The sequence below is a fragment of the Eptesicus fuscus genome, chromosome 20, assembly GCF_027574615.1.
Source record: "Eptesicus fuscus isolate TK198812 chromosome 20, DD_ASM_mEF_20220401, whole genome shotgun sequence".
In the NCBI taxonomy this organism is placed as follows: Eukaryota; Metazoa; Chordata; class Mammalia; order Chiroptera; family Vespertilionidae; genus Eptesicus; species Eptesicus fuscus.
Genome location: NC_072492.1, coordinates 16790017 through 16813182, shown reverse-complemented (window position 1 = coordinate 16813182; position 23166 = coordinate 16790017). Strand labels below are relative to the sequence as shown.

The 23166-nt window shown below is 43.4% G+C and overlaps 2 protein-coding genes and 1 long non-coding RNA gene across 4 annotated transcripts in view; 1 reads left to right on the top strand and 2 right to left on the bottom strand.

The window, feature by feature from the left end:
• Window positions 1-3140, top strand: part of DOC2B (double C2 domain beta) — a 35738-nt gene extending 32598 nt beyond the window's left edge. The window contains exons 7-9 of the mRNA XM_054709081.1: window positions 1173-1254; window positions 1989-2085; window positions 2633-3140. Of these exons, the coding sequence (XP_054565056.1) occupies window positions 1173-1254; window positions 1989-2085; window positions 2633-2769 (316 nt within the window). The 3' untranslated portion in view covers window positions 2770-3140. The remainder of the gene's footprint in view (window positions 1-1172; window positions 1255-1988; window positions 2086-2632) is intronic.
• Window positions 60-11733, bottom strand: LOC114233837 (uncharacterized). Of its 2 annotated transcripts, none has more exons than XR_003620021.2 (6): window positions 11671-11733; window positions 9240-9360; window positions 6443-6567; window positions 4676-4857; window positions 3857-3929; window positions 60-397 (listed from the first exon to the last, which is right to left on the bottom strand). It is a non-coding gene; the product is annotated as an uncharacterized LOC114233837 (long non-coding RNA). The 2 variants fall into 2 exon arrangements; XR_008554708.1 differs by having other exon boundaries at window positions 4676-4838.
• A 7389-nt stretch (window positions 11734-19122) lies between these two features.
• Window positions 19123-23166, bottom strand: part of YWHAE (tyrosine 3-monooxygenase/tryptophan 5-monooxygenase activation protein epsilon) — a 42710-nt gene continuing 38666 nt past the window's right edge. Inside the window, exon 6 of the mRNA XM_008147868.3 lies at window positions 19123-20051. Within this exon, the coding sequence (XP_008146090.1) occupies window positions 19999-20051 (53 nt within the window). The 3' untranslated portion in view covers window positions 19123-19998. The remainder of the gene's footprint in view (window positions 20052-23166) is intronic.

Here is a 23166-nt window from a genome sequence, read left to right as displayed (position 1 = left end):
CCCTGCTCACTCCAGTAGGCCCACCTTCAGATGCATGAATCAAGCATGTTTGTGTTGAGCAGGGGATCCTTTATTGAGTTACAGTTGTCCAACTTGTTACAAATTTAAGGGAAGAAACAAAAGTCTTCTCACTCTGCCATGATGCTGATTTTAAGGTGATGGTACTCCACTTCGTCAAGGGCACTGCATGTCAACAGTGTGGCCTTTCTGGAGGTCAGTTGGCCAGAATGAAGGAAGAAGCTTGACACGTGTGTGGCTTTGGGTGGGTAATTTCACTTCTAGGAATTCAGTACTTCATTCAACACATGCTCATTGACCTACCTACTGCCAGGCACTGAGATGGGTGCCAGGAAGCTGGTGGTGGGTGAGATAGATGTGGTCCTCAGCCCCAGAGTACCTGCAGCAAGGGCAGAGCAATGGTTCCTCGGTTATCTATAGAAACAGGGTGAGAGGCTCTGTAAAGGGAGGCTCTGCGCCTCCTGTCCCGGCTTCTGAACACCAGCCCTGTGCTGAGCAGCTTGGTGACCTTGCCAACTCCCTCTGCCCCCGTGAGCCTCAGATGAAGGCATCAGAGTCCAAGGAGCTCCTGTCCATGGAGAAGCTGGTTCACAAGCCGGCTGCCCTCTCCCTTAGGAAGCATTGTTGTTGCTGCCCAAAAGGCCTTTTCCTGTCTCAGAGCTCCAGTGAGGTAGCAGCAATGGCTGCACAGCTCTGGGAATATACCAAAGACTGCCATTTTGCACTTTAGAATGCTGAAGTTTAAAATGTGGATTACAGCTCAACAAATCTATTTAAAAAAAAAGAAAAAAAGCTCTAACAAGGGATTGACTCTGCTAAAATGTTTTCCTGGTGAGGAAGGTGAGCTTTGTGAACATTAGACTTGCAGACACAAGGAACATCCTCTCTCCTAGAGGGCCAGAGGCTCCACGGTCAGCTCCAGGAAAGGGCCTGTGAACAGAGTCCAGGTGCGGAGGGGGCCCCGTGCTGCTGCTGCTGTAGCTGACCGCCCACCCTGGCCACAGAGCAGTGCTGGGGACTCTGAGGATTAGGATGAACGGAGAGGCCCGAGTATCTCTCCAGGGACAAAGTGCTCCTCCAAGCCCTGCTGGCTCCATCTGTGCCCACAGCTTCTCCCCACCCCCTGCCTGCCTATCCATCGGTTATAATTCCAGATACCTGAAGCCAGATGTGGACAAGAAATCCAAACATAAGACAGCAGTCAAAAAGAAGACCCTGAACCCAGAGTTCAACGAGGTACCAGGGGCGGGTGAAGCCACAGGAGGTCCTCCCCCTCTCTCCGGGGAGGGACTGGGTTCTCAAAGGTCACAGCGGGAGGGTGGGGAGGGGCTTACGGGAGAGCCCCCAGCCCTGGGGCACAGGGGAGAGAGAGGCTCTGGCCAGGCTGAACCAGGCCCAAAAGTGATGCACACGGAGGGGAGGGGGCAGCCTAGAAGGAGTTCCAGAGGGTGGAATTGACGGGATTGTGGCTGCCTTGGATGTGGAGCAGGAGGTTTGAGGGAGATGGGAGAAGCTCTGGGTAGGACATGATCAGGGCGGGGAGCACAGGGGCCTCGGGCAGAGCTTGAGCAATGCAGAGGCAGGCAGAGGCGGCACTTCCAGAGAGCGAGGGGGGCACCAGAGGGCAGAGCACCATGGAAGCCAGTGGTCAGCAGAGCCAGACCCAAGAGAAGTCAAAGGACACCAAGGCTGCCAAACATGAGTTGATCTGGCAAAAGGAGGCTCTGGGAATCTTGAGAGAGAGGCTTCAGTGACAAAGGGGCAGGTGGGCAGGAGTGAAGGGGACCCTGAGGACCCCGGCCAGGCTCTCAGGCATACGTGGATGAGATGGATGAGAATCCACCATTGTCCACCACCAGGCACTGACCACCTTCCATTCACCCATCCCTCCCTCGGTTCATGCCCTCCCCATACCTCAGAGCACTCCTGGCCATGTGCATTAGCCCTGACTCTCCCCTTCTGGCCACCAGGAGTTCTGTTATGAGATTAAGCATGGGGACCTGGCCAAGAAGACCCTGGAGGTCACCGTTTGGGATTACGACATTGGAAAATCCAATGATTTCATTGGTAAGAGGAAATGGCTTCAGCCCAGGGCAGTGGCCCTGAATCAGACCACAGCCCTTCCTTCCTGGCCTCTGGAACAATCTGGGTTCACAGACCACCTGCCCCCACACGAGGGGCTTCAGACATTATCCAGCCCAGCTCCGTGTGACAGGAAGAGACAGGCCGGGAGGGTCACACAGGAGTCTGTGGTGGAGCAGGCGTGAGAGGTGGTGATGGTCCACACCTCGGGCTGAACTCTGAGCCCTTGTGGCCCCGAATCCCTGTGGGCTTGGTGGCTGCACACAGTAGAGCTGCCCTGGCCCTTTTTGTCTCCCTCCCTTGGTCCTGGGTAGAGGAAGGGCAGGGTCGCGGGCCCTGATCTTGAGGGCCAAGAGTGTGGCGTGGCAGTAAGACCAATGTCCACCCTTAAGAGCCCCGTGGGCAAAGTGGAGAGTCCAGCCTTGGGGCATGGAACCTGGGAAGGGGAGGGAGGGCACTGGTTCCAGAGGGATGGGCTTGTGGGAGCACCTGCCCCAGGCCCCTGGCTGCCCCCTGAACTTCCCTCCTGCAGGCGGTGTGGTTCTGGGCATCAATGCCAAGGGCGAGCGCCTGAAGCACTGGTTTGACTGCCTGAAGAACAAGGACAAGCGGATCGAACGCTGGCACACGCTCACCAACGAACTCCCTGGGGCTGTGCTCAGCGACTGACCGGCCCCCACCTGCCACCGCACCCAACCTTGCCTGTCACTTGGCCCAACACAGGCCTGGCCCTGGGCTTCCTCAGCTGCCACCAAGGGCCTCGGCCCCCATGATGGGGGAGATCCAGGACTCCTGCTCGGACACAGAACCACTGCAGCCCCCTCTTGGAGGCCATGGAGGTCACAGCCACCTCGAGGGACAACAAGGGCAGAGGGCCCGACCTGCTTTTAACCCCTGGGCCCTGATAGGGCCAGAGATAGGCGGAGAGGAGCCTGGCCTCAGCACCTACCCCAGGGACAGGGACGGGGCCGTCCAGGAGGGAGCACCCTACTCGAGGTCAGCAGTAAGTCACAGGGGACCTGGGCTAAGAGAACAGGAGTGCAGGGGCACCTTGGTGGGTCCAGTGAGAACTCCTGAGTCAAACACTAGGAAGAGGGTGTTGGGGGAGGAGATTGGGGACAGGACTCTGACTATATCCATTCATCTCTGGCATTACTGGGCAGGTGGGAAAAGGTTAACCTGAGAGCCAGGAGTCTAGTGAATTTCCCAGAAGCTCCTAGTGAATGTGGGCACTTGGCAAATACTTCCCTCAATTATTTCACAAGCCGCTGGGGATGGCTGAAACCCAGGGCCTGCCCTCAGGGAGTTTCCCATCTGGTCGGGGAGCTGGAAACGAACCATTACAGTGGGGAGTGAGGAATGCCATGGCCAGCCTGGCCCACCTGTGGGTGCTATGACTCTGCTGGGAGGGCTTCCTAGAGGAGGTCATGCTGCAGCAAGGCCTTGAAGGGCAGTGGAGTGTCAGGCAGCCAAAAGGGAGGGCAGTGCAGGCAGTGGGGATGGTCTGCAAAGACCTGGAGGGGAGAGAATGGTGGCTGGGCCAGGGGCACTATGAGGGACGCAAGGGTTTCTCTGGGGGAAGGGTGTGTGAGGACAGGAGTGGGGTCCAGGCGCGATGGTGCCCAGCCCTGCTCCCTCCCCATCCCTGGCGGCCAGGCCAGCCTGGGCTCCAAGCCGTGGGGGAATGACGGAAGCCCTGTGGTGAAACTGATGTTGGGGCAGGGTCAAGTTCAATCCTCAGACCCAATTCACCCACCTTTGATCCCTTTCTCCTCCTGAGGAACCTGGAGGATGGGTCCTGCCTCTCGTTCTTCCCAGCATCAGATTAGCTGTAGTCAGAACAGAAAAGGGCCCCTTATTTTGCATGAAAAGAAGCAAAAATTCCTCCTGTCCACATCCACTTCTCTTCCTCTGCCCCTCCCAGGCCTTAGGACTTGTAGCGGGGGGACCCCACGCATCCTGGCCCTACTGTGGCCACTGATGTCCCTCTCAGGAATACTGGGCAGCAGTACAGGGCCTTGTTTCTGGGAAAGCTAAGAGGAAGATACCTGCCTGTGGCCTGTCTGTACCCTGAGTTAGGGTCTCCAAAGAGGGGTTGAAGGATTGGGGCCCAAGTCTGAAGCCCCAGATTTTTCCTGCCTACCAAGGGGCCTTCAGGAATTCTGGATGAAAAAAAAAAATGCATAACCAAGGAATTTCTGTGTTCAATCTATCACTGCACTGATGGGAAAGGGAACCCAGAGAGGGAAAGGCCTTGCAGCCTTACCACACCTAGGGCAGACCAGGCTCCATGGCCCCTGCCCCACCCCCAGCCCAGCGCTCTGGACACCACACTTCAGGGGAAGTAGGATGCTGGGCTCACACATGAGTTCCCGCTAGCTGCCAGCCTAGGGCTCTCCCCTGCCTGCTGCCCACACACCAACGGTAGCAGCAGGCTCACAGGGGTTGGACCTTCTGCTGCAAACAAAGCACACCACCATCTGAGGCCTGGGGTAATGATGTGAATCCCCACCAAGTGCCCATCAGCCCTTCCCCAGTTTGCAGGGAACTCGGGACTCCAGCCCCCACACAGTACCTGGCAAGCTTGGCTGGTCATGGAACCTTGGTTTTCCCATCCTTAAGAAGGCTTTGTGCACTGTCTTAATGAATCTTCACAACCCTTGTGTCTGGGTGAGCTCTGGGTATCTTCTTAACTTTGCCTTTCGGAGGGCCTTATTCAGAGAGCAGACTCGCAGCCGCTGTGAAAACACAGAAATGCTGAAAGGCAAAGCGAGAAAGGGCTGTGAGTCCACCTAGTACAACTTCCTCATTAGATACAGAGGGAAACCGAGGCTCAGCTGGGACAAGAACCCAGGACTCCTAGCACCCAGTCCAGGGCCCTCTACTGCCCCAGGCTGTGCAAGGGAAGGTAGGTTTGGCCCTCAAAGATGGTCCCAGCCGACCACAGGAGGCAAGGCTTCTAGAAGCACAGCCGTCCCAAGTGAAGGGTGGGGCCCTTGAGCAGGAGGGCCCCCAGGGAGTGACCCTTCACAGAACCCTGGCACTGTTCTTGACCACTTGCAGATTGTATCTCTGTTAAAGGAAAAGCTCTTTGAGAAGCTGCAAAGCTCTGCCTTTGACCCCAAACTGGCATCTTTCCTCTGATCCATCAGATCTACAAAGATGGGAAATTGACACCAAAAAGGAAAAAATGTCCTTTCAAAGTTAGGTGTCAGTAACCAGGGGGTCTCCCAATGCGCTGCATCCACCTCCACCACCTCCCTTCCTAGCCTCCACCCCACCCAACGCCAGCACTAGCCAATCCCTGACGGGCCAGTCTTCCAACCCTGAAGCGGTAACCTCCTGACCTCTAGGGGTGAGATCGAGGAACTGCACCTCCCGGCCCGTGCATGTCCAGTCTTCGTTCCTTCCCAACTGAGAACCTCTCGATGCATGGACTCTGGCTGTCCTCGACACAGACTCTCGTGCACTGCTTAACACTGTTTTGCTACCATGTGATGGCTGCAGAAACCGTCCTTAAACTGCAGCCCCACACACAATTTTTGTACTTTCGTCTGACCTATCCGAAGGTGTCCTTTTTAAGTCTTATTTGTTAATATTTGTAATGACATATAATCCAAAGTAAATGGAAACGTTCATTGCAATCCTATTGGCTTGGGAGATCATTTAATAGATTTGAACGGGTGGGCAGGAAAGAGCAAGAAAATGGCAGCTGGAGCTTATTCAGCACATTCTCTCATTTACTCCTCACCAAGAATTCATTTGCGGTAGGTTCCATGTTACATATGAGAAAACTGAGGTTCAGAGAGGTTGAACCTCTGGTAAGTGACAGAACCAGAATTCAACTCATGTTTCCCAAGACTTTATACCAGGAACAGCATGCCACCCTGTCTGTCAACCACCCATTCAGCAAACAGCTGTGGAGTATTTGCTTTAATGCCAGGCTAGTCTAGATCCTAGGTCTAGGCTCCTAGAGCAGATTCATCAAGAAGACAATCAATAAACAGGAAGTATAATAATGACTATGGTAAAAGTTTTTTTTTAAATGGGCATGTGGGCTAGATTGGTTGGGCTTACATAGGGAGATCAGATGGGCCTCTGGAGAAATGACTTCTCAGCTAAGACTTGGAGCGGGTGAGGCAGGGAGCTATGGGTGTACTTGGGAAGAGTATTCTGAGGGAAGGGAAGAGCCCCTGTGGCTGGAGCAGGGTGGGACAAGGGAAGAGCAATAGATGAAGGTACGGGAGACCAAACCAAGTAGGACTTTATAAAGACTGGCTTTCACTCTACATGAGAGGGAAGCTGACTTCATTTTTAACAGGCCACCCAGTAGAGAACAAACCTGTGTCGGGCAGGTGATCAGTCCCTGTTGGGAGGTCTCCCATGGTGGCATGCCGGTGAGTCCAGGGTTCCAAGTCTAACTGGTGTCCGGTCTCCAGAGCAGTGGCAGCCGGGTCCTGACCGAGCCTGCTGAGACATGACTCTGGTCATGGTTCTGGCCACCAGCCTCCCTTAGCAACCGCCTCTGTGCCGTCCTAATTTTCCAGGCCTCCCACCCACTCTCTGAACTACCTGATACCCTTTCCAGTGCATTCCTTCTCTGCTCACGTTAACCAGAGTCAGAACCTGTTGTTTTTGACAAAGAACACTGCCTGGTCCTCTGATGCAATCTGATCATCTAGGTCTCACCCAAGTGTTACCTCTTTGTGAGGCCCTGACAACCTCCGTCACAGCACCCTGCTCGCTTTTCTTCATGGCACTTACCAACAAAATCATCTTGTGTATTTGCTCATCCCTTTCTCCCCTCAGTAACCTTCATGAGAACTGGGGCCACATCTTTCTTATTCACCCCAGTTACTCCATTCCAGGACTTGGCATGGAGTAGCCCTCTCTTTGCTGGATGAATGGATGAAAGCTGCCACCATAATGAACACGGTTTGAAAGGAACCAAATCCATGTGTCTGGAGCATGTGATGATGATGTGTTGGGAAGTGTTCTAAGTGAAGGGAACGGCCAGGGCCCCTCTAGGTGGGGCAGGCTTGGAGTGACTGAGGAAGAGCCCCTGTGGCTGGAGCAGGGTGGGGCAAGGGCAGAGCTATAGATGAGGTGTTTGGTCAGGAGACAGAACCAAGTAGGACTTTATAAAGACTGGCTTTCACTCTACACGAGAGGGAAGCGGACTTCATTAAGCCCAACAGGTAAGTGCACAAGACTCCTGTTAACCACAGAGACTCCTGGAGTACAGATGAGAAAGGAACCCAGGGACCACAGGGTTATCCTGAGTAGGGAAAGAGAGAGAATGAGAAGAGAGGGAGAAAGGAAGACTGGGAGGAGGAAGAAATAGAAGGAAGCCTGACGGGGGCTGAGGATGAAAGAAAAGGAATGGCGGGAATGGGCCTTGGAAAAGCTACAGAGGCAGGTGGGGGTCAGGAAAGCCAGCTACTGCACTCAGGGCCCCAGGAGAAGGGAGAGCTCAGGATGGCCAAAGATACGGTTTTCCTAGTGTCCGGTCCCCAGGAAGAGTGCTCCAGGCAAGGGCTGAACAGAAGTCTAGAAACAAGTTACACCACGAGGGGCATGTCCCCAACACCCAGGGCCAGCAGCAATGGGGATGGGGAAGCAGACTCGCTGTCCGGTGGAGCCAGTGCTGCAGTATTAATCCTGATGGCCAAGATTCGTTGGTGCATAAACAAGCACTGTGCTAGACTCTATGATACTGTTAAACAGATCATCTCCCAGCCAAGAAAACTGTACAGAGCAAGTCTAAAGATGGGTGCAAAATGAGGTGGTGCACTTAGGGCAAGACTGACAGAAGGCCGAGTTCAGCCTGGGCTGTGAGGCAGGAACAGGTGAGGAGCAGGACAGGCACGTGTGGCTTCCAGGAGCAGCACTGCCCTCTATAGACACGGAGACCTGGCCGGGGCACTGCTTGTCCCCGACTCCCCAGGGTGCTCCAGCACAAGCTATGGCGGGCAGCCTCCTCCAGAGACTCAGCTCTCCCCCTAAATATTCCACCACAATGAAGGCAGCAACCCGACGTGTCTGTCCCTGAGCACAGGTCCTGAGCACAGAGAGAGAACAGGACCATTGGGGGGCAGGCAATTTGTTCCTGTGCTATTTCAGTAGGGAGTCCTTAAAGACTCTTAAGAAAATAAAAAGGGCTGAAACCGGTTTGGCTCAGTGGATGGAGCGTTGGCCTGTAGACTGAAGGGTCCCAGGTTCGATTCCGGTCAAGGGCATGTACCTTGGTTGCGGGCACATCCCCAGTAGGAGGTGTGCAGGAGGCGGCTGATGGATGTTTCTCTCTCATCGATGTTTCTAACTCTCTATCCCTCTCTGTAAAAAATCAATAAAATATATTTTAAAAAAAGAAAATAAAAAGGACCTGAGAGAAGGTGCCAGTTACATTAGTGGCAATAACACACATAGAGACCTTCAGTAAGACATGTAGACTACTCTAAATGTCGTACTCACTTAATCCTCATCATTATGAAATACTGTTTTAATCCCCACTTTACAGGTGGGAAAACTGAGGTATCATGCTCAAGGATAATTAAGGGCTGATCTGGGAGTTGAACCCAAGCCTTATGGCTCCAGAATCCATCCTCTAGTTTCCACAAGATGCTGCTGGATGAAGCAGTTGGTGTTGCCAGGCCTAGCAGAACACTCTCGGGCCCTACCAGGCCCCTCACAGATCCTGCCCCACTTGCCTCCACACTCCCAGAACTAGCAATAGCCTGCTCTGCCAGGAAAGATTTCCCAGGGCTCACCCTTGGGGTCCTTATTGTCAGTCTTGACGCAATGCAGCGCTGTTTTTGCCCAATGGGCTCCCATCTGTCACAGCCCCAATATCCTGTGTGTGTGTCCCCTGGCCCCAGCAAGGCAAGTACTGGAGATGTCGAACTGGGGAGCACTTGTGTGGCTTCCCAGGGGCCAGGTATGAGCCAGTGTAAAAATACTGCATTATAGGAATCAGAAAACTGAGAAACCAAGATCTCTCACAGCTTCCTGGGTTCTCCTCTCCACTGGCCTGCACCCTTCTCCATCCTCTTGCCTCTCTCGGCACTCCCTTTCGATCCAAAATGGCATGGCCTCAAGCCTAAGTCTGGGTGTCTTTCAGCTTGGCTCCCCACACCTACCTGGGAATGTCCTCAGACTTGACTTAGTTTAGCTTCTCCAGAGAGAAATGGCTTGCTCCAGGTTACTACTCATCGCCTCAAGTAGAAGGGCCAGCGGGGAGGTCACGTGGTAAAACCATGGCTGTGGGCAAAGCACACAGGGTCAAATACGTCTTTCACAGTAAGTCCCTGAGCCAGTGGGAGAGGAGAGGTGCCAGCCAAGGGAAAGAAGGGGCAGAAGTCGAAGACCAGTGCTGCAGAATGCTAGGGCAGAAACGATTCAAAAAGCAAAGGCTATCCCAGCCCACGTGGCTCAGTAGTTGAGTGTTGACCTATGAACCAGGAGGTCACGGTTCGATTCTCGTTCTGAGCACATGCCTGGGTTTTGAACAGGAGGCAGCTGATCAATGATTCTCTCTCATCACTGATGTTTCTCTTCCTCTTCCTTCCTCTCTATGAAATCATTAAAAAAGAACTTCCTTCAGACTTCCCTATTGTGAAATCTGCACACATTTAGTTTTATCAAAAACTAGAGGCCTGGTGCATGGATTCGTGCACCAGTGGGGTCCCTCAGCCTGGCCTGCACCCTCTAGCAATCCAGGTCCCCTTGGGGGATGTCAGACTGCCGGTTTCAGCTCAGTCCCCACAGGCCAGGCCGAGGAACCCCACCCCACTGGTGCATGAATCCTCTAGTATGCATGTAAGATCTTTCATTAATCTCTTCCCCTCCCCGACCCCCCCCCCCCCCATTGCTCTTACCCCCACCCTGAGATTCATCAGTCTGTTCCATGTTTCCATGCCTGGGCGTTGAGCGTCTGTCCCCTGGTGGTCAGTGCACATCATAGCTACCAGTCAAACAGTCACTTAGGCATATATATATATTTCACTTTCATTCTTGATGTTTTCACTAGATATACAATTCTGGGTTAGCTTTCTTCTCTGAGCACTTTAACCTTTTGCACTGGGATGTCGAGTGTGACTCGACACAGCATCAGTAGCAGCTCGAGAAAAAAGCGAGTGCAAAGGGTTAATGTTGCTGTTCTATTGTCTTCTGCCTGTTATTCTAATGAAGTCAGTGATTTGAATTATTCCCTTGTATATAACTGGTCTATTTGTCACTACGTATGCATGCTGTTTTTCCTTTGATGTACAGCAGTTTGATTATAATGTGCTAAAATGTTCATTTTCGTTGTTTACTTAATTTTCACTGGGCTTCTTGAATTAATTGTAAATTTGCCTTACACAAAATGTGAGTAAACTTTAGTCATTCTTAAGGTTTCCATCCCATTTTTTCTCTTCTCTCCTTCTGGAACTACATAGTTCCAGTATGCTAGAACTTTTTTATCTCACAGGTCCCATGAGGCTGTGCTCCTTGTTAAAAATATCTACCTTTCTCTTTCTCCTACAGATTGGATATCTATTGAGCTAATTTCAAGTTCACTGATCCTCTAAAACTTTTCTTCTTATTCAGCATTTGCCCATCCAACGAATTTTTATTTCAGATAATTGTATTTTTAAGATCCAAAATGCCTGCTTGGTTTTTTATTATAGTTTCAATATCTCTGCTAAAATTTCCTCTTTTCGTCATAGACATATTTTCTCTTCATCCTTGGACAGTTAATAATAGCAGCTTTAAAATCCTTGTCTACTATTGTGGGAAAACAAGAATAAAACTTTTTATCTGCTAATTTACATGCCTGGGTCCATCTTAGGGACATGCTTCATTGATAGTCTCTTGACTATGGATCATATTTTCACATTTCTTCTGATGCATAGGTTGTTATTGTAAATAAGATCTAAATTTTGCTATGTCCCTCTGAAGACAATTTATATCAGGCAGTTACTTGGCTGAAACCAAACTGAAAATTCTATCTCACTGGCAATGGATGGCAGCTAAAATATATCAGCTCACTCAGCGAAAGATTTTTGAGGAAATTGTTTGGCATATTCTTAAATGTTGACTTTAATGTTTCAAAGCACAATGGCATAATCTGCTGAACAAGTCTATGAATTCTTCAGAGGATTCTTTTCTAAATGGCAGCCATAAAAAAATAAAAGTTCCCAACTGTCAAAATTAGGTCTTATTGAGCTTTAAATCTCCTTGAAAGATTTGGCAGCACAAATGATCTTGTCCTCTCTTGCCTTCTTTTGGATTAAATATTTCTTAGATACAGGTTTTTAGCTATACCTCTTAGCATTATTTTTATATAGTGCTTACCCTAAGTATTAATTACCATATATCCTTAGTCTCTCAAGGTCTTCTTAGAGTTAATATTACATCAAGTAATATTTAAGAAACTTGCAATCAAATGGATCCACTTACCACCCGTTGGCTGCCTCTTATGCTAGTTAGCATATAAATGATGTGCCTACATATTAACAATACAGACCTAATATTTCCTTTAAACACAAGATTTTTAAAGGGGGAGAGAAATAAGTCTTTTATATTTACCTTCATATTTACCATTCAAGTGTTCTTCCATTCCTTCTTGAAGATCTATTATGAATGTCAATTGTTGTATCTTGTTCTTAGTGCCATAGAAGAAAAACATTTGGTATTACTAACAAACATTTCATCACCCCAGAAATAGGCTCATGAACATAAATGTAAAAAGAAATTTTTTTAATTTTTAGTAAATCAAATCCAAACATAATTTAAAGGATAATACATAACTGGGGTTTATCCCAGGAATGCAGGATTGGTTTTAATCTTCAAAAGGCAATCAATGTAATTCATTATACTAACAAACTAAAAACCAAAACCCATACTACCAACTCATTAGATGCAAAACAGGCATTGATAAATCCAACATCCATTCCTGAGAAAAACTCTTAGCAAACTAAAAATCCTCAACCTGGTAATGGGCATCAATGAAAAACTTTCAGCTAACATCATTATTAAGAGTGAAAGAAAATGCTTTCCTCCATAAGATCAGGAACAATACAAGGATGTCTGCTCTTACCACTTCTATTCAACTGACCATAGCAAGTACTGGAGGTTCCAGGTACTTCAATCAGGCAACATAAAACAAAACTTCTCCAGACTGAAGAAAAAATTAAATCTCTATATTCACAAGCAATATGATTCTCTATGAAGAAAATCTGATGAAATCTACAAAACACCACTACTAGAACTAAGAAGTGTGTTTAGCAAGGTTGCAGGATACCAGATTAATATACAAATATCAATTTTATTTCTATATGCTATCAATAAGCAATCAAAAATTGAATTTTAAAAAGCGGTAATTTTACACAAACATCAAAAATTATTAAATATTTATGAATAGCCAAAACCGGTTTGGCTCAGTGGATAGAGCGTCGGCCTGCGGACTGAAGGGTCCCGGGTTCGATTCCGGTCAAGGGCATGTGCCTTGGTTGCGGGCACATCCCCAGTGGGGATGATTGATGATTGAAACATGATTGATGTTTCTCTATCATCGATGTTTCTAACTCTCTATTCCTCTCTCTTCCTCTCTGTAAAAAATCAATAAAATATATTTTAAAATATATATATAAATATATATATATATATATATATGTTTATGAATAAATCTAACAAAACTAAAAGAGAGTAAAAAATATTGCTGAGCCCTGGCCGGCTTGGTTCAGTGGTTAGTGTCAGCCTGCAGACTGAAGGGTACCTCGGTTGCAGGCTTGATCCTCGGCCCCCAGAGCAGGGCACATGCGGGAGGCAATCAATCGATGTGTCTCTCTCACATATATGTTTCTCTCTCCCCCACTCCACTTTCTCTAAAAATCAATGGAAAAATATCCTCGGTGAAGATTAACACAATCTATATATTGCTGAAATTAAAGAAGGCCTAAACTGTTAGATACCTTGTTCATGAATCAAGACTCATTATTATCACACTTCACAAAGTAAGATAAAGAGATGGCAAATCAGCACATAAAAAGATACTCATCATTGGTCATTATCAAATACAAATTAAGCCCTAACTGGTTTGGCTCAGTGGATAGAGTGTGGGCCTGCAAACTAAAAGGTTTGATTCCAGTCAAGGGCACATGCCCTGGTTGCGGGCTCGATACCCTGTATGGGGAATGCAGGAAGGAGGCAATCAATGATCCTCTTTCATCCTTGATGTTTCTCTCTCCCTTCCTGAAATCAATAAAAAATATACTTTAAAAAGAAATACAAATTAAAGCCACAATGAGATGCCACTATACACCTATTAGAATGGAAAATTTTAAAGGACTGACCATAGCGAGTGCTGGAGCGCATGTGGAGGAACCGGAGCTTCAGACACTCCTGATGGAATGTTAAATGGTACAAGCACTTTGTCAAGCAATTTGACAGTTTCTTAAAAAACTAAATATACACCTACCACATTACCCAACCATTCCACTCCTACTTATCCACACAAAAAAGGAAATATATGCCCACATAAAGACTTGTACACAAACATTCATAGCAGCTTTATTTATAACAGACAAAAACTGGAAACCCAAATGTTCATCAGTAGGTGAATAAACAAATTGTGGAATATCATAACAATGGAATACTTCTCAACAGTAAAGAGAATGAACTATTGATACACACAAGATGAATGAACCTGAAGACAATTATGTTAAGTGAAAGGAGCCAGACATCACACCTAAAAAGAATATACTGTGCGCCATATATATATAAAACTCCAGAAAATGCAAACTAAGGTAAAGTAACAGGAAACTGATTATTGGGTTGCTTGGGGGCTGAGGGAGGAAATTACAAAGTACAACAAGGAAACTTGATGGTGAATGCTGTCGTGATTATAATGGTTTTAAAGGTGTATATACATTACAAAATTTAAATTGTATAGTTTGTATATGTGCACTTTGTCAATTATGCCTCAATAAAGCTGTTTTTAATGAAAAAAACGTATCTTTCAGAAATTTTCTAAAGATAGGCAAGTATGCATACAGAATATTTTTTGTTTTACACATAATACATGTTATGTATCTTACTTTTCTCATTTAACATATGCAGACATCTTTCTGTATTAGCAGAAATGATTTACCCCATTTTTTGTAACAGCAACATAGTATACATAGTAAGGATGTACCATGATTGATGGGCATTTAGGTTATTTCTAATTTGCTACTGTAATACTGAAATGAAAATGTTTTGCATATATTTCTATGCATACACACATAAGCAAGGGGTGCGTGCATTTAGAACGTTCATTTATATTGTCAAATAATCCTCTTAAAAAGCCTCTCTCAGAACCTACATGAAACTTAGAATAAAGTAATTTAGCAAGGTCATGAAATATAAGTAGCAACAATTTGAATATTTAAAAAAAAAAACTATTTAAAATAACACCAAAGCCCAGCCAGCATGGCTCCGTGGTTGAGCGTCAACCTTGAACCAGGAGGTTAGGGTTTGCATCCAGGTCAGAGAGCGCATATGCCCAAGTTGTGGGCTCAGGAGGCAGCCAATCAATGACGCTCTCATCATTGGTTTTTTCTCTCTCTCTCCCCGCCCCCTTCCTCTCTGAAAGCCATAAAAATATATTTAAATAAACTTTTTAAATTCAAGTAACTAGAAATAATCCCCCAAAAAGGTACCAGACCTCTACAGATAAAACTACAAAACATAATTGGGGAAAAAAAAAATAGATCTAAATAAGTGGAGAGGTATACAATGTTGATTGGATGGATATAATTATATAGATGTTAATTCTCAAATTTATCATAGTCAATAAAATCCTAATCAAAATACTTTTGTTACTGTCCTATTATTGAAATTGACAAGTTGGTTGATTCTAAAATGTATATTAAAAAAGCAAAGTGCCAAGAATAACCAATACAATCTTGAACAACAACAAAAAACTGGAGGACTCACACTACCATATATTGAATTATTTCAAACCTACAGTACTGCAATGGCACTATGACAAATAGATCAATGGAACAATAAATGGTGCTGGATCAATTGAAAACCTATAGAGAAAACTATTATTTTTAACAACTCCCTATTATCATGAACAAAATTCTAGATGATTCTAGATCAAGATATGAGGCCAAACAATACTTTAAAAAAACAACATAAAAGATTAATGACCTTAGGGTAGGCAAGTATTTCTTAAATATGACATATAAAGCACTTACCTTAAAGGAAAATACGGATAAACTGGACTATTTCAAAATTAAGTACTGTTCATCAAAAGACATTATGAAAACGAAAAAGCAGGGCAAAGAATGGGAGATTATTGCAACAACTCCAAAGATATACTTTATAAATACTTCCTAAAAACCATTAAGAAAACGACAACCCAACAGAAAAACAGGCAAAATTGGGTATTTAACAAAATCTCCAGATATCCAATAAACCTATTAAAAAGTGCTATCTCATTCATCACCAGGAAAATACAAAAATCAGACTACTACTATGCAAACCCACCAGAATGCTACAGCTAAAGAGAGTGACCGTATCAAATGCCAGTGAGGATGTAGAAGAAACGGGATCTCATACACTAGGTAGGACTGTAAAACAGTAGCACTTTGGAAAACTGTTTTTGCAGCATCTACTAAAGCTGAACAAATGTATTCCCCATGAGCCAGTAATTCCATTTTTAGGGATATTCAACATTAATGCATACATGTATATAACAAAAGACATGTACAGGAATGTCCGTAACATATTTGTAACATCCAATTGAAAAAAACGCAGTGCCCATCCGCAGGATACATAGTGGTTCTGTAGTTATACTAACACAAAAGAATACTATAGTCATGAAAAACACTACTGTTAGGTAATGACACAGACTAACCCCACAATGTTGAGAAAGTTGTATGGTTCCATTAATATCAAGTTCAAAAACAGGCAAAACTAATCAACGGCGATCAAGATACTGGTTTAGTTGCCGGAGTCACCACCAAGAGAAAGCATGAGGAAGTCTTTTAGATACTGGTCCTATTCTATTTTTTGATGTGAGTGGTAGCTAAATATTGTTCACTTTCTTAAAATTCATTAATTGCACACTTTTAATGTATTTTTTATACTTTAAAAAAAACCTTACTTTAAAAAAATCCCAACAGTGCATGTTTCTCTACATCCTCACAGTATGACCTAATCTTTGCCAAGGTGAAACTAGCATCTCATCTTAGCTTACACCTCTTTAATGCAAATGAAGTTTTGTTTTGTTTTTAAAGGTTGTTTGTTCCTCTAATTCTCTTGAAAGCAAATTCTGAGTGTTCAACAGGTGTTATGGCCTGTTTAGCGTAGCCACAAATGTGTAAATTAATGGGAAAGAAGTCTAAGGTGCTGAAATAAGCCCTATCCGCTATAGCACCAGAATTTTAAGTGGCAAAAGGTCTTTGCAGAAGACTCAAAACCAAGCAAACTGGGATGGAAGCATGAGTGACAAGTGAGTGCCAGAAGTTTAGATCTAAGTGGAAAAATGGCCAATGATAGCTTTAGACAGGAGAAGCCCCTGGACATAATTCGTACTGTTCAGACTGTACAAGTACACATTCGTCATTTCAATTGAGATACAAATATCTAAAATGCAAGGAACTTTGCCCTGACCCCTTTGGCTCAGTGGATGGAGTGTCGGCCTTCAGACTGAAAGGTCCCAGGTTCGGTTCTGGTCAAGGGCATATGCCTTGGTTGCGGGCACATCCCCAGTGGGGGGTGTGCGGGAGGAAGCTGATTGATGTTTCTCTCTCATCAATGTTTCTAAAACTCTCTCTCCCTCTCCGTAAAAAATCAAAATGCAAGGAACTTTAAGAAAAACAATCTGCAGCCCTCCTTAAACATAGCCAGTCTTACCTACAACCCCATTGTGTGCTGATCGTGCTAGAGTACCAACCTAAGATCTTCCCCAAAGCAGTAACTGAGACTGTAAAAAGCTAGAAAGTAATGTACTTTATAAATATTTCCACCAAAAGTGGCTAAAAATGAGGTTGACCTGAAGGTATTAAGACTTTGGTTCTCTAGAAAACTGTCACAGCACTGAGGCAACTTGACAATCTATAATCACTGATTACTCACTTGTCCAAGCTAACCTATTTTAAATTAGAACTGCTCCAACTGTAAAAAACTACTAATCTTAAACTTACAAAGCTACAGAAAAAAAACAAATTCCTAAAAATTAATCTAGGTAGTAAACCTTCCTGACTCTTCCTTTTTTAGACAGTAGCCACCTCAGAGCCCTTTATAGTTTACATTCTATTTTAATTCTAATGATTAGAAGATTATAGCTTTTGAAGAAATATCTCAATTGTAAAACATATGCTTACCTCAGAAATGTTAAAATATACATATCTTAAGTGATCACTTTAGGATAGAGAAAATCATTTCAATAAAACACCAAGTTTTAATACAGAAAAAGGTAGAATGGCTTAACGATTAAGAGCATGGGCTCTTTAGTCATAAGAACCTACCTGTGAATCGTGCTTGATTACTACCAGTTCTGTGGGTTTGGGCAAGTTCAACTTTTTCCTATTTCAGTTTCCCTACTAGCAAAATGCAAGTGACAGCTCGCCTAATTAAGATGTAGCACAGTACCCACTTTATAGTTAATAATCAATGTTAGCTAATTATTATCAATATCAATATAAGCCTAGTAACTCAGATAGAAAACAAGATAGGGTTGAATTTGGCTCATCCAGGTTGCATTCAGAATCACCACCTCTAAAAGATCACAATTCCTTTAATCATCCATCTCAGAATTTTACCAGGAATCCCTGTGAACTATAACTTGTAACAATCTTCAAAACAAAGATCTTTATGCCAGTTTTTCTGCATGTTCTCTCTTCTCTATTGTCCTAGGATCAACAGCATAGCAGCGGATTTATAAACTCTTACATGGCATTTTTCTGGAGCAGGAGCCAAGTTAGAAGTTACTCCATAACTTCCCCTTAGAATGACCCAAGTTCATTCTCATCTTCCTAAAAGCAAAATATAACATTGGAGATTTGCTTTTCTGGACAGCCATCCCAGAACCCAAACATAGGTATCAACCCAATTACTGGCACTAACTAACATTTTAGAAAACATGTGAGTCTAAAATTTTTTCAAATCAACCCTGGTTGGTGTGGCTCATTTGGTTGGAACGTCGCCTGTACAACAAAAAAAAAGGTGGTGGGTTTCAAGGCACATACCCAGGTTGCAGGTTCGATCCACAGTTGGGGCATGTGCGGGAAGCAGCCAATCGATCGATGTTTCTAAAATCAATAAATACCCCTAGCTGGTTTGGCTCAGTGGACAAAGCGTCGGCCTGCAGACTGAAGGGTCCCGGGTTTCATTCTGGTCAAGGGCTTATGCCCGGGGTTGCAGGCTCAATCCCCAGTAGAGGGGGTGCAGGAGACAGCCGATCAATGACTCATCACTAATGTTTCTCTCTCTCTCCCTTCCACTCTGAAATCAGTAAAAAAAAAATTTTAATCAATAAATAAAACCTTTTACAAAACACTAAAAATATTTAAAACACAAATTAACTGCCTTCAAGTTACAGTGGTAACTCGAGTTTCTCTAGAAATCAATTGATCCTCAAAGGTGACTAAAACTAGAGCTGAAAAACTCCACCTTTCCTAACCAGCTATAGGACAGTGTCCCCTTTCTGCAATCTTCCCATCTGTGACAGGGGTCTTTCTAAAGACCTGTACCAATAAGCACTCTCTTAACTACCTCAATGTTTTCCCTGGGTGGCAGGTTTTCTCTCAATACCAAGACTGCCACATCCTTAAAGACAGGATAGGTAATGAATTAATTTGGACTACTTAAATGTTCTTCACAGCCAGGTTACAGGTCATTTTTTTTCCAAAAATATACATCATTTTTTAGAAACAACAAGTGATTTATGAAAGAAAAAGAGAACTTTTCACATTCAGTCAAGTAATATCATTGTGTTTAGGCTAGAGATTTTATTTTAAAAAGATAAAAGATGGAGGCGCAATAATATTTGGCATTTTTAATTTAGGTTTGTTTTATTTAAGTTTAATGTTAATTCCATGCTGTGTTTCAGTAAGAACAATACAGATTCTGTATCTGTGGCTCCAGTCAGATATCCAGTAGTACAAATTAGCTTCAAGTTACACATACTGAACAAAAGAGGTTGAGCGAGCGAAGGAGGGGGAGGCCAGGGAGAGGGAAGGAGAAGAAACAAAGAATTGAACACGCATGCAGGCTTTTCCATACCACCTTCAACGCTAACCTGCTTCAGAGGGAGAGTAAAAGTAGGCAAGAATGAGCAGCCACGGATTGTTGAACTGTTACCAGCACCATGCTTTTCATCAGCAGAGTTTGAATACTTTTTACAGCAAAACCATTACAACAAACTCCCCAAACAACCTTTAACCACCTCAAGCTAACACCCAATTAATCTTAAACATTGGTATAAAATTCAATTTAAACAATTAGAAAAAGGAAAAATGATACCACATATGCCACTATAGTGTGATTAACCTCTCTTAGATGCTTGCTTCACCTAGAAGTCTAATGGCTTTCAAATGTAATTTCCATTTCTAATGGTGACCTTGCCACATCCGGCAGGAGACAATACAGTAATGCTGAAAAAGCCTCTATGCAGTCCTGTTAGTGTCTTAAAGAACCTAAAAGCTGGGACCAGTAAAATCCACAGAAATTCACTCTTGCCTTTAAGAACTTTTGAAAACTGTTTTTTTAAAAAAAACCAACAGGGCAGGAACCTAAATTCTGAGACCAAATGTAAAAGTCAGATTTGGTGGTTCTCAGTGACAATGGGGGAATTTCCAAGAGGGGGTGGGATGGGAAGGAGTGGGGTGGTCAGAGATGGTTTCTCTTGTTGGCTTTTATGTCTCACTGATTTTCATCTTCCACATCCTGCAGCGCTTCTTTATTCTGCTCTTCACCTGCAAAGAAGAGTAACAGTTACTTATTTCATCCTGACTAAATTAGGCTGTCATGGTCACAAACAAAGGTATCATTCCAAACATAAAGACCCCTTACATTTGCTACAATTGGTATTAAACACACAGACAAGCAAAGAACTTCTACTCTACCATCCTTAATACCTGAGATGCCTAAGCCAAGAGGTGCTGCTGGATCAAAATCTTAAATGGTCAATAGTTAGGAACAAAAATATAACTGACACACAGTAAAAATCAATGTTTTTACCCTCAATAAGCTCTTGTAGACAGCCATGGTACCATATTATTAAAATGATTTTCAAGCTTTCATGTATATGGTGTCAAAATACCCTTTTCTCAATAACCTCACTTCATCATGAATCAGGAGTATTTTACAATTTTTTGCAAAATCTAATTTACCCACAAGCTTCATATCAGACATGCTTCAAAAAAGAAAACGGAGCAGTAAAATGCTCCAAAGGCCTTCTACAGTTTTAGAGAGGGTTCTGCTTTTGTAAATGTTTTCTATTTTATATCTTGGCCAGTCATATACCAAACCATAACCAGATTTCTCACTTCAGAGTGAAACAGCACTCAAACCAAACCACTGAGGTTATTAAAAAGAAGGGTATTTGGACCAGTTCTCTCATGCCATTTTTCTTTTCCCCTTGAACATGACCATTAGCCTGAAGAGTTTCAACTGCACTATGACATGCAATAGAATAGAAAGCCAGCCTATTCATCTATGAATAAGCATTAAACAAGTCAGCCATAATAAAGAAGCATGCACACTTTAGCTAAAAAATAAAACAGGTAAAAGTTACATTATTTTGTGCTTTAACAAATCATTTATAATTCTTACATATTACTAATTTCAATCAAAATAATTGAAAAATCAATGAATTGATCCAACAATCATAATATGACAGTTCAGACCATCCATTCATACTGCTTGTTAAATTAATTAGGATGGACAATGACACTAACTCTGATTGCCTACAGACATAAAGCATTTACCCTTAGGAGTTTTTTTAAAACAGTCTTAAAAACACTGATATGATAAACGAGCAATAAGGGTTAATTAAAGATTAGTTTGTCATTTAAATTTTCCTTTGTGATAAAAATCTTTAACATAGATATGTGACTCTAAAAAGTACTTGAGGTACATAAAGATTTTTTTACTTATATACAGAAAAAGACATGCAAAAGAAAAGACAAAAATATCCATTTACTAAGAAATGATGGACCACCCAGATATTCTTCCCCCAAGAACAATAATGTATTCAAACTTAGGAAATGATAGGAACATTCACTCACATTTTAAACAGCAATATACTGCGCCAAAATATGGTTAACATACAACAATAGAGCACACTCTAATTCACTCATAAGCAAACATTAGATTTGCCAAAAGTTTCAAGTAACTTTGGCACAAAAATACTGTCAGATAAAATCACACCCAACCAAAGGTGATAGGGAGTAGCAGATCTTAAATATCTTAGAAGGTTTTGCATCCTGGAATGTAAAACAGGCAGTTTTGTAAGCGACAGGATGATATGCAAGCATGATTAGTGAAGAACCAAAACTTAAAAGCAGAATTCACTGTGCCATGATAATGACTTACAAAGTAGTTTTTAGGAAAGGAAGAGTTGGATTTTCCTTTAGGAATCTATATTGCAAGGAGAAAGGGAGGGAGAACAATCACATGAAAGCAACATTACAAGAAAAATAAACCGAGAGCAGGACAAAGGAAAAACATCAATGATTTTTAGGGAGAGTCAGATTTTGGTCTTTTTACTTTATATAAACTTCAGTCTAAGAAATACTGTTCCTTTTCTTTTACCTTTAAAGAGGATGAAATAATATCCTTTTAAAAGGTATACAGAAGAAAAGTTTTCCTTGGATGTATTTCTTTGCCCACTGTTTCTAGATTTTGGAGGAATGGGGGGGGGGGGGGGGCAGAGAAAACACACATTTCCTTTCTGTGGGTTTGCATATGAAACAGTCCTCTCTGATCACAGATTAAGAAAAAAAGGACTGCAATGGCCTCATGAGAAAAAGTTGTAATCCCTTTAAAGAATTATGTCCCAACACACTCAGACAGACATAACATATTCTGCAATCATAAAACATAAAAGTGTATAAAAATAAAAGCCTGTAAATCACCTGTTTTTCCTTTAGAAACCCTCAATTCAAATGTTTGGCACAATTTTTCTTAGTTAGTAAAGTAAAAAGGAGAAAACCACCTATATAATCCTTAAACTAAATTCAAGTAACATCCTGGAAAACTACCAATTCTATGACCACAATTCTTCTTCTATCTTTGGCATTGATTCTAAGTCATAAAACAAATTTAATAAATCATATGTAATGTTATACCTTTTAGCAAAACTAGCAAACAATTTCCTAGTACCCACAACAATTTATAACTTCACATAGTTTGTTAATTTTAATAAAAGGTCAAGATACTATTTGAATTTTCCAGTATTTAACTAGCATGTTTCATAATTCCAAGTATTTTATAATAAAGCTAAAATTGGTTTCAAACAAATTTAACGAACCATTCAATTTACAAAGTAAAAAGGATTTGAAGCAACCAGATTTCACTAGATTAAAAAAAAATTTTTAAGATTAATCTTATGCCACCCTAGCTAGTTTGGCTCAGTGGATAGAGCATCGGCCTGTGGACTAACGGGTCCCAGGTTCAACTCCAGCTAAGGGCACATGTCGGGGTTGTGGGCTTGATCCCCAGTAAGGGGCATGCAGGAGGCAGCTGACCAATAATTCTCTCATCATTAATGTTTCTATCTCTCTCTCCCTCCCCTTCCTCTCGAAAGTCAATAAAAATATATTTTTTAAAAGATTAATCTTATGCTAAAAACCTTCCCAACTATGAAAACATAGTTTAAAGAAAATATCCTATTAGATTAATCTTATGCTAATAAAAACCTTCCCAACTATGAAAACAGATAGTTCAAAGAAAATATCCTATTTTAGCCCGGCTGGTGTGGCTCAGAGGTTGAGCATCGACCTAAGAACCAAGAGTCACACATGCCCAGGTTGGGCGCTCAATCCCCAGTAGGGGATGTGCAGGAAGCAGCCAATCAATGATGTTCCT